Genomic DNA, 24,004 nt, shown 5'->3' with positions numbered 1-24,004 from the left:
AGAAACATTTGCACACAAATTTTCTAATCATGTTACTCGGAAAAAAGATAACGACTGAACATGTTACACAATTTATTTACACCTAACAAAATGAAGTAACTTGTATGAATAGATGAAAATAATGAATAGTAACCACCTGAGTAGCCCATGGCGGGACTAGGGATAAGGGGACACAAGCACTGCATACATCATCAGAGTCCCGGGACATCATCCATCGACTCGTGTAACATTCGAGTGGTGATGTATCATCACCCAGCAAGGATGTAAGGTAAGAGCGACTGTAAGCGATGTTGTAAGCGATGTGAGCGAATATTGATATCACTAGTTCACAAATAGAGGTTTTATATTTGATGAACAGAATTTAGTGTAATGTTTATGTCAATGCAGATGTAGTTAGTTACATTTGCATTACCGTGAACCTAGAAAACTAAATTTTATTACATTATTCCGTATAAATCATTGATATAAATCAATCGCGTATCACGCAGGTTAGCATCATTATTATCCACGTAGTTCAATCACGTAATCACGCATTAATCATTGTAAATCACCGAGTCCAGACTGCATATTTAAGAGAAAACGAGAACAGTATTCGCTCACATCGAACACAATCGCAAGATCGTAATCAGAATCGGTAGCGGGGAGCTAAGAAAGCGCGCGCAAAACTTACGAAACCTGGACAAGGAATTATTCAGATAAGAATTTGGGAGGAAGTTTTAGTACCGAGGGCGACTTTTAATGAAAGAAGTAACTGTTAGGACAGCAAGCCAAGATCACGGTAAAAATGCCAGTATTCAAACTAAACTTAGGGCATGGTTGAGAATCGGATTTTTATGGGATTGTCATTGGGTGCGATTTTCACTGTAAAAACTTCTCATGAGCTAGGTCGAAATTGTAAAGATTTAATCAAATTAAAAGGCTTTAATCATCTCGCGAATTTTATCTCAGGTGCAAAAAATTCCACTTATAAATGAATTTAGCATAAAATGTTTTGGCCGTTGAATTAGCTTAACAGTAAAAGCACTATATCTTTAATACAGAAGCCAAATGATGCCAGCACGAACCTTCAACGAATTTATGGATTAGTGGCAGCAAACCACGAGTACAAACAAGGGGAAGATCTTTTTGCAGGAATATTTAGAAATGATTGCTATAATGATTCCGGCTTGCTGTTCTAGCTGTCTTGATCGGCTGGAGGTAAAGGGCACACGGAGAGAAAGGATTAATATGGTCGAAGGAAAATTGGAAAGGAAGGGCTGTTAAGGAGGAGAGGAAGGGAGGTTAAGGAGAAGAAGGGGGGTGAAGGAGGAGATGAAGGGAGGTTAAGAATAAGGTAGGTAAGATATGGAGGAGCGCAATGCTGATCGCGGGTCGTATATACAGGAGCAGCACCACGTAATATAATAATGAACCAAGTTCATTAAAGTCTTCAAAACATCACTCGCATTCTTACTTACAGTGCACAACGTACGTTTCAGCACTCACACGACGAGTCAACTTTAAGTTAACGCAAACATGCGACTTTTCTATCGAAGATATAAAACTTCACCAGTTTCGCAATACTTCACCTATTGTTAAAATAACATGCTAATTTTGTCCAATCTTCAACAAAATAACGAGCACATCATACGCCAAAAAGCTCTCAAAACAATTTAAAAAACACAAGAGCTGGAATAAACACAAATACGAGACACGAATGAGCTACGTTACAAAGAAGATATGATTTAGTAAATGCCTATGACTTCCCGTCAAATAGCTGGCAAATTTGATAGAGGTTTCTAGCGATGAACTCGCATATAAACATTGCTACGTTACCACAGGCAAACAAAGCAATATTCATGAAGCCTATGAGAAAATATCCAAGATTTAGAGCAACCAACGAGCAATTAACCAGAGACAAAACCGTACCAAAATAATATTAACCTGAAATGACGACTTTCTGACAGAGGCCAGCTTCCGTTTGCACCAATTTCAAGGAATAATGTATATTCTTATAGATAATTTAAACACAAAACCAGGTATTTGGAACCATTTCTGACTGAGAAGAAAGTATCGGAAAAAGACGTGTGTTTCGCGTCCAATTAATTATCGAAAGTCTCGTGAATTGCAAGAAGTTTAAAAGGATCGGTCATGTTTCTATCAGCTACTTAGGTTGAATTAAAACTCCAACAGAATCGGACAAGGCGAATAAAATAGCAATCGTGATAAAAATAAACCGAGACCGAGCTTCAACAATATTGAATTGATATAACGAGTTCATCGTCACGAGGTTCAACTCACCACAATCATGCATACCTCAACCCATCAGGCAAATAACGTTGAAGCAACGTTTAATTAAAGTTATTCGTCCAAAAATAACTTTTAATTAAACCTTAGTTCAACGTCAAGTCTGGTAGTATATAGAATTATCAGTTGATTCGTCTCAGCCAACAGTTCACTAACAATGTAGATTTCGTTCAGAAGAGCGCAAGCATATAGCGTAACACACGCTGCCATCGGATCACCTTAGAAGTACAATAGCATATTATTCATAGTAATAATATTACAACAAAATGACATGATCCAAAGAAGATCGATGATGTATAGCTTACCATGCAGTCATCTCAGGTCTGCATACGCTAAGGGAAATGGGAGGATTTCACAGTCTAATGCTCAGTTTATTTGCCCCACAGAAAAAGGGCAAAGCAACTCCAGGAGTATTTATAAGAATAATAATAATGTACAGTTTCATGTCACCAACACCACACACTTCTTGTCCTGCGTTACCGCCGATGACAGCTGCTTGTGTCACGTCACTTACAAGCTGCCGTCGCATAACGCCCAGTTAAAGGTAATATTAAACAGCTTTACCATAACAAAATTTAGAGTCGCCCCAGCTTCTGATTTGGGGTACCAGAAGCTGGGACGACTCTAAATTTTGATAGGGTAGATCACGAAGGCGCTGCTTCTCGAGTCCATTAAGCTTAATATCGTCTTTTGAGTTTGTTCGTATGCACAGCCTACACACTTGTTGTCTGCACCCCGACAACTACATCAGCAGATACACCTCCACACGTCATGCTCATCAAAACAGATGAATAAAATGCCGCTTTCAAATTCACGGTCGTATCTGAACTCTCAGAATACGAAACTTGTGAAATCTCGGTGGTTTTTAGGCTAAACTGTAACGGTTTCAGTTTTTAAACAAGAGTTCACCTCAACAGCGAGCAGTGAGATGCTCAATTTACACATTTTTACCTATTCATACAAAGAATTGGGAACGTATTAGACAAAATGCACACACGATAATAAAACTTAAATTAATTGAACAAAATTTTAGATTAAATCATCAGTTCGGAAGATCGCCAAGCGGCGCCGTGGAGGAAGAAGCAACAAGCTGCACCGGTTCAACTCTTCCGTAATGACTCATTAAGAAACCTAATCACGGAAATTAAGGCCGAATTGATGCTTTTAATAATCTTTGATGGAACGTTGAGTTGATGGAACTAGATGTCTTTGCTTAAAATAATCGGAAGCACATATTAACGCTATTCCATGGGAGATCGAAACGAACGTGGATGTAAAAGACAGCAATAAATACATATGCAGGAGGAAATATAGGAAGAATGAAATGAACGATTACCGGCAAGTTTTCTATAATTTTTTTACTACGGTAACGTGCTCCTTAATGGGATGTGATCTAATTAATACCTGGAATTTATTAATTAATTTTCAGGGGGTAAATTAGGTGTGGTATTTTAATCAAGTAATAGTCACACAATTAACAAATTTTAGGGAAAAGGTATCGCGGTTATCGAGGCAGGTTTCATTGGGGCACAAGGTGAAATTTTTTGGCACAAGAAAAGAAACTGATAAATTTAACAACGTTCAATCGGGATCATAACTGGCAACCATGCAAGAAGGTTTGTGTGAACGCAAAAATACTGCAGGATTCCGAGCTATCTAATGAAAATAATAACAATAACCGAAGTGAAGCATGCAACAATTAATGCCGTGACATCGAGATAACTTACCTGCGATGTATTGACCAGATATACCTTACATTACCTGCAATCTCTAACAGACCATGCACTCAATGAAGCTTTGTTTTGCCGTCAACTGCTCTCGCAATGGTCAAGCGGTCACAAGCAAAAAGATCGGAGCAGCGAGTTGTGGGTTTGAGACCAAGCAAACTGTGAAAATTCTGCGATGTTGCTTTCAGCGCGGATACGGTTTTCCTAACCAATCTCAAGATCCTATAATCAAAAGAAACTGAAGCGAGTTTATGAGTAATTATTTGCACGTGCAGTCAAGAAGTTAGGGAATAAAAAAAAGGCGACAAATCGAGTGGAAAGAATGACCCCAAAAGGATGACAATAAACAAACGAGAGTTCCGTAAGCTACGCGGGTTGCGGTGAGTGAAGTGTTGTCAAATTTTGTTCGGCATACGATTTCTTTTCGGTATACATTTTGATTTCATTGCTATTGAAATGGACCGAATTTAATCTTTTCATTACCCAAACCGCGCGCAGTGAGTGTGAATTGATCATTAATATTGATAGGCAAAAATAAGCATGAATCAATTGGACATTTAAAATATACCTACGCTCAAGTGAAAGAACATTTTCTTACAATTCTACATTATTGATGTGCATCGCACAAAATAATCAACAAATTGAGACTAAAATCATGGTCTTCATTGAATGAAACATGAGAACTATTAAAATTTGTAAATAAAAAATTTATATTGATGTCATGACAATTTAGATTTGATTCTAGAGTCGTTCATGAGCTCGTGTCTCCTTTACAGAAAAGTGATGAATATTTTAGTGAATGAAAGTAAGCGCCGAACAGGATAACTCCACTTGAATTTCATTCAACACTACACGGCAGCGTCAACACAACAAGGAGATGTGCAAAACAAGCTAAATATTCGAGACTTAAATCAAATTAAAGCTGATAAGATTTGTAATGAGCCTACCGTGTGGCGCTGCCTCCAAACAATCATACTTTAGTCTCCCATGCAGGCGCGCAACAACTGTGAGCAACCGCGCCAAGTAGGGCCACACAAGCACAGAAGTTAGTGCAGAAGATCCGAGACAAACCCGAGGGGCTTAGATCAGCTAGAAACTTTGTAAAGCTGCTTCCAGCTCGTCAAATTTAGTAAAATCGAACAAAACAATAGTGATTGAACACATTGATCTACGAACTTTGTGATAAATGAGTTAAACTGAAGTGTGTTAAATGGGTTAAATAATAAAAAGAACTTGAAGCGGGGCGCATGAATATCAGAGAGTGAAAATCAGTGAAGGGCATCATCCGATCATGACGGCAGCCTGGAAGGCAGGCTCGATAGAAGGCAGGCCTACAGAACACATCTAGCGTGGGCTGATGAAGGAGATGCGACGTGAGCAACAGACGCACTGATGGTCGAAGAACCGCCGACTACTCGATATCTGCCACCACACACGACCTCACTATATCATCAAGAGAGAACTCTGGTAAACACGAGAGAGATAAGTACACAATTGATGTACGAGAACTTGTTGATAGAGCCGAGTTTGGGGGTACCAAGTGACAGAGACGGATACACGAACTGCACGCATGCATTTTTCAATCAGGCAACCCGATGCGGGCACTTGTTGTTCATGTATGACCGTGATCAGGGATAGTCTTTAGTTGCGTACGGAAAACGGTTACGGTAGCGTTGCGTATAACGGTTAATGTAACCGTTATCACTGAGACGCCAGAGGCGAATGATGCGTGGACACCAGAGAGGCGGACTGAGCTTCGGCAGGCGCGCCGGTCACGGAAAGGCTGCCGCTGAGCGCAAGACTCGACGCTTGCAGCAACGCCGCGTGCTGCTTCATCGCAGCACTGCGCGTCAGCACACCGCCACTGTTACCCCCAGCACCGTTACCAGCGTTACTCCCGACGCCGCTCCCTCCGTTACCCCCAGCACCACTGCCGCTGTTACCTCCGGGACTCGAGGGCGCGACATTGGCGCGTGTCGGTCTTCCACCCCCCGGAAACGACGATGTCCCGTTGCCGCCGGACCGGTTCACGGACGCAGCGGTCGTCACGGTCCCCGTTTGCTGCTGGAGATGGTGCGAGGGAAGCTTACTGGGGGCGCTGCCCGCAGGCTTTTGGTGCTGATGAAAGTGGTTGTGTAAAGAGCCTGAAGAAGGCGCGGTAGGAGACGCGTGGGGCGCGGCCTGGACCGTGATGGGACTGCAGTTCTTAGTTAACTCAGCGCCTCCGTTCCCTGCCCCCGAGCTGGGTGTGTGGGCTGAACTTGGGTGACTTGATGAGGAATTATGAACTAAATTGAGGCTGTTATTGACATTGATGGTGGTGGCATCACCGCCACTGCTATTGACAATTATATTACAAAGGTTACTAGAATTGTTCGCATCCATGACGTTGTTGTTGCTGACCGCTATCACGTGGTTCTGCTCCTGACTAATATTGACGCCGGTAACATTGAGGGGCTTGTTATTGCTGCTACTGGATGCGTGCTGCGGCTGCTGCGACTGTTGTTGCTGACTGGGTGCAGCGATTTGGTGTTGTTGCAGCTGCAGCTGTTGGTGCTGTAAGCTGTTAGGCAGCAACAATAGGCTGGGGTTAGGGGGGTCGAGGGTCGCTAGCGACACCGCAGTGGGGGGCTCCAGAGGTCGGGATCTGTGTGAGTGGTACGGATGCACGTGACGCGAAGACGACCCGTGCACATGCGTCACGGTGTTACCGTGCACGTGCGTAGCACTGTTGCTATGCACGTAGGTAGCGTTACTACCGTGCACGTGAGTGGCGTTACTGCCGTGCACGTGAGTGGCGTTACTGCCGTGCACGTGAGTGGCGTTACTGCCGTGCACGTGAGTGGCGTTACTGCCGTGCACGTGAGTAGCGTTACTACCGTGCATGTGAGCCGAGCTCACGGCGTGCATGTGAGAAGAAGATCCGAGGATGTGTGAGGAGGAGGGCCCATGAATGTGGGACGAGGGCCCGTGGATGTGGGAGGAGGAACCGTGAATGTGGGAGGACCCGTGAATGTGAGAAGATGGCCCGTGGATGTGGGAGGAAGAGGATGCCACGAGAAGATGAGAGGACGCGTGCATGTGAGAGGATCCATGGATGTGGGAGGTCCCGTGGATGTGTGAGGAGGAGGTCCCATGGATGTGCGAGGTCCCGTGGATGTGTGAGGGCCCGTGGATGTGAGAGGAGCTCATGGGGAGATGGGACACAGGAACGTCGCCGCGAAGACGCCCGCTGCCGCAGCCTGGCGAAATGCACAAACCAAAACAAAATAAACAATAAATAAATAAAACGATGAAAAAAGTGAGTAATGTAGGTTAAAAATAGGGTAAAATTAAGCGGCAGGTACGTAAAAAGCAAGCTTCAAATTATCAAAAGGGAAATTAATTAAAAAGGCAATTAACAAACATCAGGTTTCCGTACTCTAGGACATTTTTAAATTTGCGGAGTAGCGGCAATTTAGCACTAGAGGGCAAGTGAAAAATGATATGAATGCTCAAATTCAACACATTACAGCTTTAAGCTGCAATTTGGGCAGTCATTATTGTAGGTAAACAAACACTAAACGAATAGTTTGTTTTGAGGACATAAGAAAAAAATGGAACAAGAGCAATACAACGATAAATTGGGCGAGTTCTCAACCGCATGTCCCGTCCTTCACGACAATTAGTTGTCGTGCTATTTTTTATCGCCGTGTCGTGTTCCAAAGAATTCTATTTGAATCTAATAGAGGTGCACAAATATTATAACGTAAAAAAAAGAAGTTTTAAAACACAACGTGACCAAGCTTATGTTAAACTAAAATTTGCCAGATGAAACAAAGTATACACAAGACTTTGAACATTTGGGTGGCGTGGTATAATGAAAGGGCTGATGTTCCGAACACCGAGCAAATATAGGAACACTGCAGTGTAAGACAATGAACAGTTTTGTGAATAAGACAAAAAATAAAAGAAGAGAGAATACAAGACGAACGTTGTTTAATTTAACGGTGCAGACATTGCAGATCTTCATCAAGAAACGAGGTCACAGCTACCCAGTTCTTAATAATTCAATCTACTAAAAACAGAGAAATAAAACAAAACAACAATAATTATCTACTAAAACCAATAATGGATCATAATAATTTACACTGAACGCGGAATAATAATAATCACTTTATAGTTCATGCAAAGGAAACTTAAAAACTTCGTAATTTATTAGGTTACATTTCGGGAGCTAAAAAAGCAGACGCATTTTAGAAGAAGGAAGGGGAGGTCGGTGGCGTTGCGAAGAGTTATTCAGGATGCAAAACGCAGCATTTAAAGCCTCGTGTCATCGTAGCCACTGAACACATGGGAGAGCAGCACCGCAGCAATACTTCACACTGCAGCACTGGTATAATTTTATAATTTCACTGCCATTATTTCGAGTGTATTCAAAATTTTCAAATGGTTTCCATCCCAGTCGCCGGCATCATGTCGACAATTAGAGTCGTAGATAGAATTTTCTAAAGCTTCCCTAAGAAGATTTTCACTGAAACAACTTATTTAAGAAATGATTGTTAAAGAAACGCAATAGTTGTTAGAGAAACTCGAGTGACGATTGTTAAAACTACACTAAGTAATAATGGAGGTAGGGTCATTTGAGGGTACGGGACAGCAGGTAATAAATAAGGGGGGTTATAAGCTAGAGTATTTCAACATCCTGCATGGTTTGCTAGCGACAAAATTTCATGAACAGTAATACTTCATTTAACGAATATTTCAGTGCGTTTCATACATATTAACTGAGGAGTTGAACAGGTGCAGGAATGTTCTTCATAAAACGCGAGACGATCTCGGAACCTTCACGAACCGCACTAAACAGGCGCACGATCCGCGATGTATTTGATGCAACATTGTAGATCTGATCCAAGATTTGCAACATTGTAGCTCTGAACCAATAGAGCAATCAAGCTGCAGCTAAACTAAAATAGTTTACGTAGAAAATTTCTTGTCACGTATCACGAATAACGAATATTTTGCATACGTATCAAGAACATTTGATTGTGCATAACCCATACCATGAGAGCCACATAAACACATACTGCTGGCATTTGTGATAGAAATTACGCAATAGAAATTAATAGGCATCACAGCCTCGTTCGATTTCATTTGGATTGATAAGTTCGTGTAAGCTTGACGAGTAAAATGAACGAGTTCTGATACATGTGTGCGTAAGATAATATTTGAAGATTATTCCCTACAAGAAAATTTGACATAAAACTCAAAGGTTAGTCGGTATTAAAATAACGATGTCAACAACCCCAAGAACGCAAATCTCATCATGAACAATTTGAAACAGAATAATAACAAATTAATCAAAGTTTCCGAGTGGTGAAGTTCGCCAAAATTAAAGCAGCGAGTTGTGGTTCGAAACCAACAGATAGCTGCTTGAATCGCAGGCAACATGCCAAGCATAGACTAATATTCAGCGCTAACAACACAATAGATTATAATTATTATAATCAAAATTGTTATAATCATCACCGAGTGTGAACCATGAGAATAATGAATAGTAACCACCTGAGTAGCCCATGGCGGGACTAGGGATAAGAGGGACACCAGCACTGCATACATCATCCAATCTCCGGGACATAACCCGAGTCCCTGAACATCATCCGAGTCCCAGGACATCATCCAATCTCCGGGACATAACCCGAGTCCCGGGAAATCATCCAAGTCCCGGGACATCATCCGAGTCCCGGGACATCATCCGAGTCCCGGGACATTCTCCGAGTCCCGGGACATCACCCGAGTCCCGGGACATCATCCGAGTCCCGGGACATCATCCGAGTCCCGGGACATCATCCGAGTCCCGGGACATCATCCGAGTCCCGGGACATCATCCAAGTCCCGGGACATCACTCAAGTCCCGGGACATCTGATGGTTTACTGACTGTGAACCATCAGTAAACCTCTAACTCTGACGCGGGTTATGTTTATAATTTAGAACATAACGTCGGTCACAGACGCCACAGTTTGAGTAATATAAAATGCGTTCATTTGTTACACAGCTAATTAACAGTAGAGTTAGTTCTTATACAATATCAATACCGGCGTAGATCTCAACTTTGAGGTAAGAGGTAGTAAACAAATACGGTCAGATCTTGCACACCAAGGAAAATACTCGCATCAAAGCCTTATCCACAATGTCGGAAGCCGAAATGCTTGCAGAACTCGCTTTTTGTTAAGTAATCAGAATTTACCAATAGCGGATGTATTAATTATAGTTCAAATCGAAAGTCATTTTGTCAATCATAAGCTTCCAACGATTAATAGACAGCTGTGGTGTGAACACTTCCCTACGTACACCCGCTTCTTATTGAGGACGTGATAAAATATTTAGCCGCGGATGTCCTGGGTTGCATTGTGCATGAGACTTGATTGATGGCTCATGCACAACTGATCAACGTTCGGCAGCCATAACCGTCAACATAACTGATGTATGCCAGCAACATGGCATGTATGCCAGCAACATAACTGATGTATACCAGTAATGCTTCTAAAATAAAAGATCTCTTCGTTAAATGTACTTTGATCGATTGTAAAACAATCCGTGCCAACGACGCTCATAAAAATATCACTTTAATTAATTTGTCAATGTTACAAAACAATGACTAGAAGCTATACGAAAAGAGTTACAAGTTAAGCATCTACTACGGACGTTGTAAACTATTCTGGAACATCTTTTCATTTGATATTCAGTTTACCCCTGTAACAGAGTCGCTTTATGAAATTTCGAGATGTTAACACCATACAAAAAACAAAGAATGCCAGAAATATTGAAAACCTAGCAAATGCACTAAAAAAACTATGGCTCAGCAATCCAATTACAGCGTATAGAAATTATCCAATTCATGAGGCTTCAATTGAATGTTATCAGAACCATGACTTTGCTGTTATACAATGACATGCTTCGAGACTGCTGATTTATGAGACAATATAATGTTGAAGAGATGCAGAACACAATATAGAACACAATATGATGCAGAAGACATAGAATACAATATGGTACAGTCGCTGAATATGCCCTCGACCAATAAGATGTGAGGCAACAGTAGAAATATCACTAGAATTTCTCACTATCAACAAGAATGATGACCCGTGCGCCGGTGCACAGCAATACCCGCAATCGATACCCTACTACATGAACGCTCGCAAACAAATTAATGGCTTACATTGTCCAAATACTGACACACTTTCTTACCCACAGCACGAGAAAGGAGCGTAGCACTGATACGCTCTTCTTATATCGTAAGTTCACAAGGAATTTAAAAGCAAAGAAAACGCCAAGAAAATTCACCATATCGATATTGAAAACGTGAAAACGTTTTCAATATCGATATGGTGAATTTTCTTGGCGTTTTCTTTGCTTTTAAATTCCTTGATACGCTCTTTTGCCGAGCCAAACTGAGTTAAGATGACCCGGACGAGAGCAAAATTGTCTCGCTATTTGGTGCAGAAGTGCATAGCTATTTGGACAAAGTCTCGCTCATCTCTTTGAGTGGTCGCTTAGTCACTCCATTTAGGACGAGGCCTTCGTTCTTACATCAAAGAAATGAATGCCTAGGAACAGAGCGACCAGTCAGTGTATATAGTCTGTACCTGCCCTACCGACCTTGAATGGTTATTTCATGATCGCACGAACTACCATTAGTAGTTCATACTGCATTGCAGTCATAGTTTCATCCATTTGTCTGAACAAAATGTTATGTCACTTCGCACCACTACATGGGTGTTGTGAGAGGTAGTCACTTTGATATTTTCATCCATAGTTAGAAATATTAGTAAACGGATTACAAAGCGGATTTTAGGTTATTCTATTTAGTCTTGAATTGACTTTTAACCTAACCATGTAAAGTTGAGAATTTCGGGCCACGTACACATAATTTCTCGTGTGATGCTCGAGCGTGTAAATTCTGCTTACATTTTAGTGCTTCAACACCTTCAATAAAGAAGTCCTTTGGTTCAAATTGTGGCAACCTTCCCTACTCACAGCACGAGTAGGAAGCGTACGTACACTTATAAGCTCTTTTAGCGGCTAAAACCGGGTCAAAATGACTCACCTCACACAAGATCAAAAATTGCATTGCTATTCGAACAAAGTCTGACTTATTTCTCCTTATCTGTCGCTACTGTTTAAACTGTAATGTCTGATAACTGGTACGAACCTATTAGCTGTAGTAAGTCGTGAAATATTTTCTATAATATATGACATGAACTGAAATGTAATCAATGTTTATATTAGACATAGGACAGTAATTTCCCAACCCCACTGAGGAATGTGAGGGAAAATTCCTTCGCTTGAAAGCTGAGTAGACCAAAACGACGAAAATGAACCAATGAGAAGATCATGAATCATTACACGAGACCTATGACACAAATTGAATCTTTATCGCTCACAGACAAATTTTATATTACAGTACCAGAAACATTAATTCTTGTACATAAAATTTGACAAGACAGAACAGAATTTGAAGTACCAATATCCGAACAAACCCAGTATAAACAGGAATATTGGTTTTACAGTATTGACATGACATAAGGCAACCGCGAAGTTTAGAAAATTGACCCAGATAAGCGCATTGCTTGCACAGTTAACATAACTTGCTAAGTCTCCAGCAACATGTCAAGCTTTACTCACACAGTGAGTACAATTAAATGTCAAATGTCAAACGTGAGTACAGTGTGTGAATTTAATCATCTACTTATTTGAGTGTCGTTCATGACAGAGAAATGTAGACGTCACAGAATCGCAGAATTAAATTGCTTCGGCGGAATGAGTCATTCAAACCATCAATGATATACGCAAATTAAAATACTGTAAAATAAATACAAAATCAACAGCTGTGAACAAGGGTGACCAGAAATCTTCTTGCAATGCGCGGACAAAAGCAGATGCTTTTGTGCAAAGAATTGCAATTCAAATGTGAATTGCAAAGAGAAAACATTCCACATTATTAAATCCTGTAAAACGGGTAATGGCTACCTCAAGTTTCTGAACAATTTCACTGCTCGTCTATCACTTGAATAATTCGAGGTCTTCAAGACGATGTTTAAAATGATTAGTAGGCGTGAATTCCCTGATTAAATTTATTACTTTTTAAGAGATAAGACAATTTTCAATAAATACGTCAAGCAAAAAATTCTATCGGTCGCAATCGTTTTAGATATTTCCACGCAACCACGTAAACCCAAGAGATGATTTTAATATAAAATATCAATACCTGGCATGACGTGAACATTACATGTCACTACCAGGCATGACGTGAACATTACATGTCAATACCTGGCATGACGTGAACATTACATGTCAATACCTGGCATGACTTGAACATTACATGTCAATACCTGGCATGACGTGAACATTACATATTAATCTGTGACACATGTCAATAAACTTTCATGTTTGGAGCAGACACTAAGCACCTGCACGTATATTTACAGCTGCACGCATAACACCTGCCATTTAGAGGTAATTTTTACAGAGATCACGGTAACATTTCTCGCGTACATTTCACTCTTCCCTTAACGAGAAAGTCAATAAAACTTTTCGAAGGAAATTGTCCACATAAAACAAACAATATCGTCAATGAATATTGACGATTAAATCGAGATAAAATGTTGGATAAAAGAAATAAATAACGAATTTACAGACCGCGCGAATGAGCGCAAACTTTTTTTGAGCCACTAGGAAATTGTCATGGCAATGGAAGCTAAGGGAAGACGTCACTTGCCTCGAGACAAGATCTGCATTATACCAGTCTCGTGACAAACTGACCTCGAGACAAGATCTGCATTATACCAGTCTCGTGACAAACTGACCTCGAGACAAGATCTGCATTATACCAGTCTCGTGACAAACTGACCTTGTTGATGATGGTGCGCTTGAGAGCTAACTTGCACAGGGGCTTGTGATGGCTGTTGATTTTGCTGCAGTTGTTGCTGAGCAACAGCAACAGAAGGCGAGGCAATAATAGAATGCTCAATGGCGGGACTCGTGGAATTACTGGTGTTGGTGCTCTCGTCTGTGGTGCGTTTGAAGAAGTTGTGCTGCAGTCCGTAGTACGGAGTTATTCTCGTCTTGGGGTCAAAATCTAGCATCTTCTTGATAAGGTCCTCGAACTTGAGGTAGTCGGACACACTGTGTCCCGGCTCATTGAGTCTCCGGCCTCCAGGCCCGCCTGTCTCAACACCGATGATGTCCCGCAGACGTCGCGTCAAAGGCTGCCTGTATTTCTTGCCGTCTTTGGGTTTACGGAGAACATAGGAGCCGTCGGGGAGCTTGTCGAAGTACCTCCGAGTCTTGGTTGCCATGTCCAGGATGTGTTTCGGGGGAATGCCCAACACCTCAACAATCTTGTTCATTTGGTCAACCTGCGAACGGTGGCACTTTAGAAATTCTACACCCAATATGACGGTAAAAGTTAATTAGAAAAAATATTTGTATGAATTTTACACCCACAAACACAATATATTTATACTTAAACGCAGTTTTGTAACCACAAAACTTTCAAATTAAACATAGTTCATGAGAATCGTACAGAAATATTTTCATAGACTGATCAAGCACAAGCTTCAGCAATTTAAATGCTTCAACTAAAGCTCCCAAACAGTTTAGATACCCACAGAGTGATATAGAATGCTATCTCTGACGTGTTCATTGACTGCTCCCAGCGTTCATTTCTACTCAAGAGTTTTGTGGTTTTACGTAGTTCGGCAAAACTGTTTAAATAGATATTCACCGATATAATTGGACAATTAGTCATAAGTACCTCATTGGCGCCAGAGAAGAGGGGCATTAAATACCTCATTGGCGCCAGAGAAGAGGGGCTTTAAATACCTCATTGGCGCCAGAGAAGAGGGGCANCCTCTGTCCCATCTGACAGCTGGCAACATTCACCCTCTGCCCCATCTGACAGCTGGCAACACTCACCCTCTACCATCTGACAGCTGGCAACACTCACCCTCTGTCCCATCTGACAGCTGGAACCGAAGTCAACTATTTTGATGGCACTGCGCTTGGGGTTGCAGAGGAGGATGTTCTCGGGCTTCAGGTCGCAGTGAATTATCTGAAGCTCAGGCGTGGAGAGGTAGAGTAAAGCTGTGCAGAGTTGCTGTGCAAACTTCCTCGTCAAGTTCAAGGAAACTCCCCGAAAGTTTGTGTTGCGTAAAAGATCGTAGAGGTTGTAGGAGAGAAGTTCAAACACCAGGCACAAGTGGTTGCGCCACATGAAGTGCCGCTTCAGACGTACTGTAAACACACAGAGCTTTTAGTTTACAAATATATTTAACAAGGCTCAGCATAAGCAAGCCAGTCAACTCCCACACCGAGTACATATTCAGAAGACTATGCAACTCATGATGGGATCTAATACAAACTTGAGTAATGAACTCGTATGAAAATATATATGCCAGAAACAACAAAAATCTTCACAAAATATAAGGCTCCAGTAGGACACGGCAATTTTAAATGATGTGGCCTTTGCAATTGCGTCCACACAACATGTCATTATGAAATCTAGACGTTAATACAAAACCGAGACGCGATAAACTAAAAATTGTGGAGCAACACTTTTCACTGACAATTTCTTAATGGTTTGATCCAAACAATTTGTGATTCACCACAACCAAAACAAGGATCATCATGATGGAATCATGAATTGAACATTTTTAAAAGTAAGGAAAATTTTTCATGATATTTTTGCCATAGCTTAAATTCTTCCATGATTGTAACATCCTACACAAGAAATTAATGATGAAACGTACCGTTTCTAGTGTAAATTGTATTGAAGAAAACGAGTAAAAACCATTTGATTGCAAAAACTTCTTTCTTTACATCACAATGCATAATGTATAAGTGGGTAAGACAAATGCGCAATACTGGACATGTCCAGTATTGCAGACATGCCAGCAATACTGGACATGTCCAGTATTCCCATATTCCATACGATGGGAAGACGGGTTTTGGGCGAAAAGCATACAATGAAGTATCGTCTTTTCTTCTCTCACTTGTCAACAACGACTAATCTCGAACTGCATAATTTGCAACGAACTTTTGTGTCTAGAACCTAACCTAACCGATAAATGGCAAATCTCTCTGACTTTCAGACAAGCCAAATTATTGGTGTCCGTATGGCAGGCGCTAGTGTGACAGAAACTTCCCGAATGCTTGACGTTTCTTGAGGTACTGTTTCATAGTAATGACTGTTTTTGAAAGAGGAGGAGAAACTTCCTCAGCAAAGCCCAAGTCTGGCCGAAAGTTGAAGTAGTCTGAGAGAGACCGTCGGTGCCTAAATCGAATTATGAGGGGACAATCGAAAGACCACGGCTGTTAAAATTACTGCAAGCCTAAATGAACGCCTACAGAACCCAGTTTCCATTTAAGACTGTCACACGAGAGCTTCACAGATCTGGATTCTATGGAAGAGCTGCAATTGGAACACCTCTGGTTTCACATACAAATGCTTCAAAGTGTTTATAGCGGTGTAAAAACCTCCAGAATTGGTCCCTCAAACAGTGGGAAAATGTAATTTTCTCTGACGAATCATCGTTTACCTTATTGCCGCCAACAACTGGCCGAGTTTACGTTTGGAGACAGCCAAATGAATCATTTAATACCGACTGCCTCGGGCCTCCCCCCAACCGTAAAAAATGGCAGGGGATCTGTGATGATCTGAGGTGCAATTTCTTGGAAATCCGGCGGACCAATGATTTCTATTCATGGAATAATCAACAGCCGTGATTATTTAGGAATTTTGGAGGACCAAGTTCATCCTATGGTTCAAGTAACGTTTCCTGAGGGGAACGCCATCTTTCAAGATGATAATGTCTTGATCCATACAGCTGAAATTGTTAAAAAAGGCACGAATAACATTCTACTGAAGTCAAGCCACCATTATCTCATTTGGCCACCATAATCACCAGACCTGAATATTATTGCAAATTTATGGTCGATTTTATTGATGCAAGTCAGAAGTCGATTCCCGCCACCATCGTCGTTAAAAGAAATATGGAGAGTTTCAACTGAATAATGTGTTAAAATTCCTTTGGAAACAATTCACAATTTGTACGAATCAATACCTCGTAGAATTGAGCTGCTCGTAGCTCGAGGTAGCTGGAGCAGCTAGAATTGAGCTGCTCGTAGAATTGAGGCTGTAATTGCCGCAAAAGGTGTGCCTACACCAAACTAAAATATACTTATTGGTTATCTCTAGTGTTTCCCTTATTTTGTGTAACCCATCCCTGCATATTCAACACAATAAGCAAATTTACTTACCAATATAATATTTGTTGTCGGAGTCAGCTCTGTTCATCATCTCGAGGAGTTTAACTTCTATTTGGGCCTGGTTTAAAAAGGGCTTCTTATTCTTAATTATCTTAATAGCGACCCAGCTGTGCTCCTCGTGGTCGTATGACTTCACCACCTGCACACAACAGGGTAACAGTTACCAGCAGGTAATTATAACTACATGGTAATGGTAATCACTGTTACAGTCATATATTATTAGCTACGCCAATAAACATCTCAAAATAATTCCTGACTACTATGGAATTATTAGCTAATTGATGAACATATTTCCATGCAATAATAACTGGACGATAAAATTGCACTGTACTTACACAGCAAGGAAGGAGCAACAATAATAAATAGGCTATTTCAAGGATTTGTCTACCCTTTATTCTTACAAGTATGGATGTTGAGCCAAACCTGACCAAAGGAGCCTTTGCCTATCAAGGAGTAGAGCTGCTCACCTGACCAAAGGAGCCTTTGCCTATCAAGGAGTCTATCTCGTATCTGCCCTCGAACTTCTCGCCAGCCTTGATGATGTAGTCGTGGTTGTCATCGTCGTAGCCGTCATTGTAGACTTTCCTCTCCTTCTTGTGCTGCGCCCCACCAGGGCTCTGGCCCTGCGTCTGCACCGCACGTCGCTTCTTCTTCGCGTAATAAACCTGAAAAATTATTCTCAAGCCATTATTCATGTAATTATTATTATTAATACTACAACATTTTTCCTATTATTTACTAGTGGCGGGCATCTGCCCCACTTGCTGCTTCTTTGTGTAATAAAACTGACATATTATTAACCTCAAGATAATATTTAAGATATTTTCTTTTATATTATGCTACTATTATTTAGACGCGGCAGAGGTTTGGTTTATGCGTCATTTAAAACACATGACAACTGAAACTAATGTTATTATTGATGTCAAGGTATTGTGGTAACTAACGCCACAGGCATTAGTAGCGCTAATCACATTTTCAGCATTCATAAACGTCATTGAAAAAAACTCCCAATATCTACAACCAGTAGACCATGGACTTTCCAAACCATACAAAACTCAAAACTTTCATGTCTGGCATAAAAAATATGCCGCAAGTTACACAATGAGACGCCAGTGTTTGTCATGATTATATTGTGTGCTGTAGGGTTGAATCAAATAAGCATGTAATTACTGACAAACTCAAGAAGATAATAAACAACTCCTCTAAGAGGTTAGTTAGTTAAGTGGTCACATGTTTACTAGCGCTTCAGCTATTTAGCTATCTCGCACCGAAAGTCATGTTTAACATCACCAAATAGGTGGAAGGTCTCAATTATTCATCACCCACAAGAGGTGGAAGGTCTCAGATGTCCAGCCCGCAGAAGCTGGCTCGAAAGAAGCAGCGTTAGTATCTCAAAGAGACGAAGTGACAAGGAGGGACAGGTGAAAAGCAACAGAAACGAAGACACTCGAACAAGAGGCCGCTTACACGGGACGTCGGCCACCCGCACGAGAGAGAAGGGAAATGTAAGGAATCATACCTACATAATAACTTAATGTAAGGAATCCTACTGAATCCTACCTACATAATAACTTAATGTAAGGAATCCTACCTACATAATAACTTAATGTAAGGTATCCTACCTACATAATAACTTAACCCCACAACTGAGACTTGCAGTCAGACACCGCGAGCTCAGCGATGGGGCGCTCAGGAACAATCCCCCTAGGAACAACTCCTCTAAGAGCAAAAAGAGCATTTATAGGATGTTAAATACGATGCTATGAACGATTCTATGTAGATTGAACGGTTCAGGGAAGTGGTGTAAATCATATACGGTATTCCGCGAAACACATCTTTTGGCTGCAATGCAATATAGGGTTATCCCAAAAATACTAAAGGTTTGAGTTGGAATAAATGATGATCTTACTAGCTTGCATGGCACACCAAAAATACAGTAGGTAGGTAATTCTTATGGTTTCTTTTAAAATTTACATTGCTCACAAACTTGAGTGACTCTATACACCCCCGTGATTCCAGGATTATTTGAGGAAATATCTCAACCTTTATGTGCTCACAATACCTGGCCCATCCCTCACCTCATTAATGTGCTCACAATACCCGGCCCATCCCTCACCTCATTAATGTGCTCACAATACCTGGCCCATCCCTCACCTCGTTAATGTGCTCACAATACCTGGCCCATTCCTCACCTCGTTAATGTGCTTGTAGGTCTTGATGAGGTCAACAGACAGCTTCCTAAGGGGACCAGTGGCTGGTTCTCTGTACAGGCGTTCTGTAGGAGATCACAGCCATTACATTTCAGAGCAACCATCAAATATCATGTGACACATAATATTCTACTTGCCTGCTTCAATTGTTGCAACCAAATCCAATACCTACACATATCTATTCCAACTTTAAAACTTTAATGGATGAACTCATTTCATTCAACAAATGCAAGCTGGTATAAATGAAAAGTAAAATAACAATTAAGAATATTTTTCTTTAGCATTGTAGTGCAAAAAAAATTATTTTTGGCCTAGCATAAGTTAAGAAAAAGATGTTATGCAATGAAATATCTTTGAATGCAATCAAAATAAAATATATATATCAAAGAAATAACATAATGATGCACTGTATTCACCACTACATGCAATAATATTGTGAATAATGCAAGAAATAAATTTGTGCAGTAGATTGAGCTAGTCTAGATAAATGATATCAAGTTGGTAATAATAAAGCCCTACCAAAAGATTGGCAAGGCAATTTTAATGTTACTAAAATATTCATAAATATATGCATGACCAGCACTGCAGATATATAGATTCATATATATTTATGAGCTATGCTGATATAGTATTATATATGTGTGACCTGTGCGTGTGTTATGGTGGTGATGATGCTGTGAGGAGTGTGCAGTGCTGTGGTGATGCTGTGCTGCAGCAGCAGCAACATGTTGCTCCCACAGCACCAGGTCCTCTTCCCCACACAACTTGCCGTAGAGCACCACTTGTCCCGGAGCTCCAGGCGGCTGCACTGGGCCAGAGGCTCCCCCCATATTTGATGTTGGGGCCCCCATACCAACCACTGGTCGAACCAAACCTCCCGCGGCTCCCCCTGCGCCACTTCCACTGATGGGGCCCGGACCCCCACTAGCATTGAGCTCTCCTGCACACACACACAAGGCATCAGTAACTTGATTATGAACATGTATAGGAAGAAATGAGTTGCCACACAATATACAGATGCTGGGGCACACAAAATACAGGAAGAAATGAGATGCCAGACAACACACAGATGCTGGGGCACACAATATACAGGAGGAAATGAGGTGCCACACAATACACAGATGCTGGGGCACACAACATACAGGAGGAATTGAGGTGCCACACAATACACAGATGCCTGGGCACACAACATACAGGAGGAAATGAGTTGCCATACCAAACATTACACAGATGCCCCATGATGGGTGATTGGTATATGTAAGCAGAATAAAGTAGTTAGAGACAAAACAGTTGACTCTTGGCTTGTCAGTTTAACTATGAAAAATTAAATGGTATCTATATATGCAATGTAATAGAATTAACATATCAGAATGTATATCAAGTCTTTTTCCTGAATGCAAATTTTAATAGGATTTACATAGGAGCAAATAACCCTGAGAAAGCCATTGCCACTAGCCAGGGGGTGAATTCTAGAAAGTACACAAATGTGCAAACCAGTAGAGATGACATGGGAATGAAAGAGTTATTTTAATATCTTCTAACGATATTTTCATGCAAAACCATGAGGACCAGTTTTTGAGTACAACAATAGCCATTTTGCACTGAGACAGCCATACCATACTAATCAACTTGATAAAAATGCATCTGATACTATACATAAAATTCCACCCTGCCACTAGTCTCATCCTGCAGCTGTCAATTAAATTTTAAAATCATCAGCGGAAAGTTATCTTGCAAGAATTATTTGTCATAGTAAATTAAATAAATTTTTTTCACATAAGAAATAATTGCAATGCATGCAAAACTTTATTAACAGTAAGAGTTTTGAGCTAAACTGGAAAATATAGCTAAGCCAAAGTCACTTGCAATTGAACTAAATGGCATAAATTTCACTCATGCCTATGCTCTTCCTGATTTCTGTCATTGAAATCAAGAAAATAGAACTCATTTTCAGTCACAATTTGGAATAAATACTAACAAAATGATCATTTTGCCGGCAATCTGGAAAAAATCTAACAATCTGTCTAGATTTGCCAACTGTTAAAATCAACATTTAAGATTGGGTTTAACATGTTTAGTGCAACTAGAACAGAATTGGTTAAATATAATGCTTAATAACAAGAGCTTTTAAAATATTTCGTGACTAGGCATTATTTCTAACAATACTGTTTTTTGAGTAGTATCTTATTAACATGATTTTGTACATATGTCAATCCAAATTTCATTACTCAATGCACCTCGTAACTTGATGATGAACCATTGAAACATTTGAAACATTGTTAACAAAATAAAAAAAGCCATCAGTACCCTTATTTTCAATTTACCTGTGCAAACGATAAATATCGATTGCTATGTTGAGACAACTAATAAGAAGATTGTCAATAAAACAAATTCTCTGGTCTTTAATGAAACCTGCCTAAAACAACAAATTCTGCAAACCTATACTAATATATATATTTAGAGCAGCAGGACTTTATATTGACCTAAAGTTAAAGCATTTCATTGTGATGAAGCATTTCATTTTATTGACCTAAAGTTGCTCCAATTTTAGAAAATTTTCATATGCCATTTCTTGAAGCCAGTCATGAAGAGACAAAAACATATATTCAGGCAGACAATACACCTGCTGCTTTTAATCTGGAATATCAGGCGGCACATTGGATTAAAATTGGCCCGTTTTAGTAATATTTCATGAGAGAAATTAGGCAAAGGCCATAAATAGAGGTGAAATGAAATACAAACACTGAACTTTTTGTCTCTTATATGGGTGACTTCAACCAAATTTTCAAAACGGTGCTTCTATAGCCCTTACCGCATTTATTTTGTAAAAATTAGAAAAAACAGCACATTTTGCCTGATATTGTCTAGGGAAATGATCATTTTAAACCATGTTTTTTGAAAAATTCTGTATAATATTCCATATTTGATGTCCATTATGATATGGAACAAGTAAAAATAAACGCATCAATGAGGAATATGAAAAATATTTTAAAAGGCATATAAGCAAAAACTTACGTAATTGCTTAGCTCTCTCCTTTTCAGTGAGGTCATGTTTGTGCCAAGGAGCCGGATCAGGACGCTTGTGTTGCTGTGGTGGTGGCGCAACAGTCACACCCCAAGCTTTCTCCATGCCGTCACCTCCAGCACTAGGATTAGAAGTGATGCTCCCTGTGTCAGCTCCACTATTGCAATTGCTTTGCTCGTCACCGGCAGTCACCAAAACCATTGCCACATCCACCCAAAACACATTCTAATGACATTGTTGGGCAAGCACTAACTTGCAGTTTAAACCCTACACATTATTGCACAATTCCCATCAATTGTATTCTGGGATAAAAATTTTCACTTAAAATGATTCTTGAAAAGTGGAGATTTCAAAAAATTATGTTGTTTTGAAATTTTAGTTGAAGACTTGAAGTTGTTCCAATTTAGTATATATTTTCATTTAAAAAAGTTCATTTTCATAAAGCAGTTAGCATAAAATATTAAAGCAGCAGTAAAAACTTGGTTCCACCAAAATCATGCACTGGTTGAAGGGCCGAAGGCTGTTGGCCTCCAACATTCAAAATCTAGCAGGGTATGTCAAATTTCCAGTGGTCTGGCAACGAGAACAGCCAGAGTTTAATCTCAGTGTTTTAGCCAGGTTTAGAAATGGTGGTACCAAATGGTATATTATAAAAATGTTCGGTCATTTGTTTCATTTATACTTTCAAACATATCAGGTGCAACACAGAGGCAGCTGACAGAAAGATTTGGGTGTTTGTTTACGTTCGAAACACATGATGGTGGAAGTTCCTTCCCCTCTTCTTCATAATGGACTCGCCCGAAAGGGTCAAAACACTGCTAAGAAACCATCCACATTTCGACTTAAAAAAATAATAATGAGGATTCTTTCGAACATAAAAACGTAATTTAAATCATCTAATTAAATTTTGTTGCTATTATTTGAACAAATTTAACACATTTCGAATGTATCATCAAAACATGGATACGGTCCCTACTCGTGCCGATTTACTGTGTCACTCAGATGATTAAAAGACTTAGGGAAATTATTTCACACTTCAATGCCTTCTGAAATACACTGTGAATTTTCTACTTCCAATAAAATATTTAACCAAGTTTCTTGCATGGATTTTTCTTCTCAAAAATATTTCAAATTCACAGAGATAACGTATGACATCCACCTCGAATATGGCAGCCAACACGACTGGCTCATCGCAACGTTGCCAAGTCTACTATCAAACAAAGTGCCAGATCCTCGTATGAAAATCATCTGTGAACTTCTTGAAAAAATAAGTAAAGGATCTAAATACATGCGAAAAGAGTGCAATTGCGAATGCGATGCATTTACGTTAGATTTATACAAATCAATCATGCATGAACTGCATACAAGCAAAGTATTTCGAAACTGACTAATATACGCAACAACTAGTTAACAAACTTTATGTATAGAAAACAGTGCAATATGGCTA

General features: G+C 40.2%; 1 protein-coding gene across 1 annotated transcript; it reads right to left on the bottom strand.

The window, feature by feature from the left end:
* Nucleotides 1-3,276: 3,276 nt before the first annotated feature.
* Nucleotides 3,277-23,724, bottom strand: LOC108682252 (dual specificity tyrosine-phosphorylation-regulated kinase 1A). The gene is made up of 9 exons (XM_018171384.2): nucleotides 22,548-23,724; nucleotides 20,179-20,472; nucleotides 19,515-19,597; nucleotides 17,790-17,987; nucleotides 17,314-17,461; nucleotides 14,955-15,288; nucleotides 14,810-14,843; nucleotides 13,904-14,411; nucleotides 3,277-7,255 (listed from the first exon to the last, which is right to left on the bottom strand). The coding sequence occupies exons 1-9, from the start codon at nucleotides 22,756-22,758 to the stop codon at nucleotides 5,715-5,717; spliced, it is 3,351 nt and encodes a 1,116-aa protein (XP_018026873.1). The 5' UTR covers nucleotides 22,759-23,724; the 3' UTR covers nucleotides 3,277-5,714.
* Between the last annotated feature and the right edge of the window lie 280 nt (nucleotides 23,725-24,004).

The sequence above is a fragment of the Hyalella azteca genome, unplaced genomic scaffold (assembly GCF_000764305.2).
Source record: "Hyalella azteca isolate HAZT.00-mixed unplaced genomic scaffold, Hazt_2.0.2 contig916, whole genome shotgun sequence".
In the NCBI taxonomy this organism is placed as follows: Eukaryota; Metazoa; Arthropoda; class Malacostraca; order Amphipoda; family Hyalellidae; genus Hyalella; species Hyalella azteca.
The sequence above is the reverse complement of the archived record's forward strand: the minus strand, read 5'-3'. Positions and strand labels throughout refer to the sequence as shown.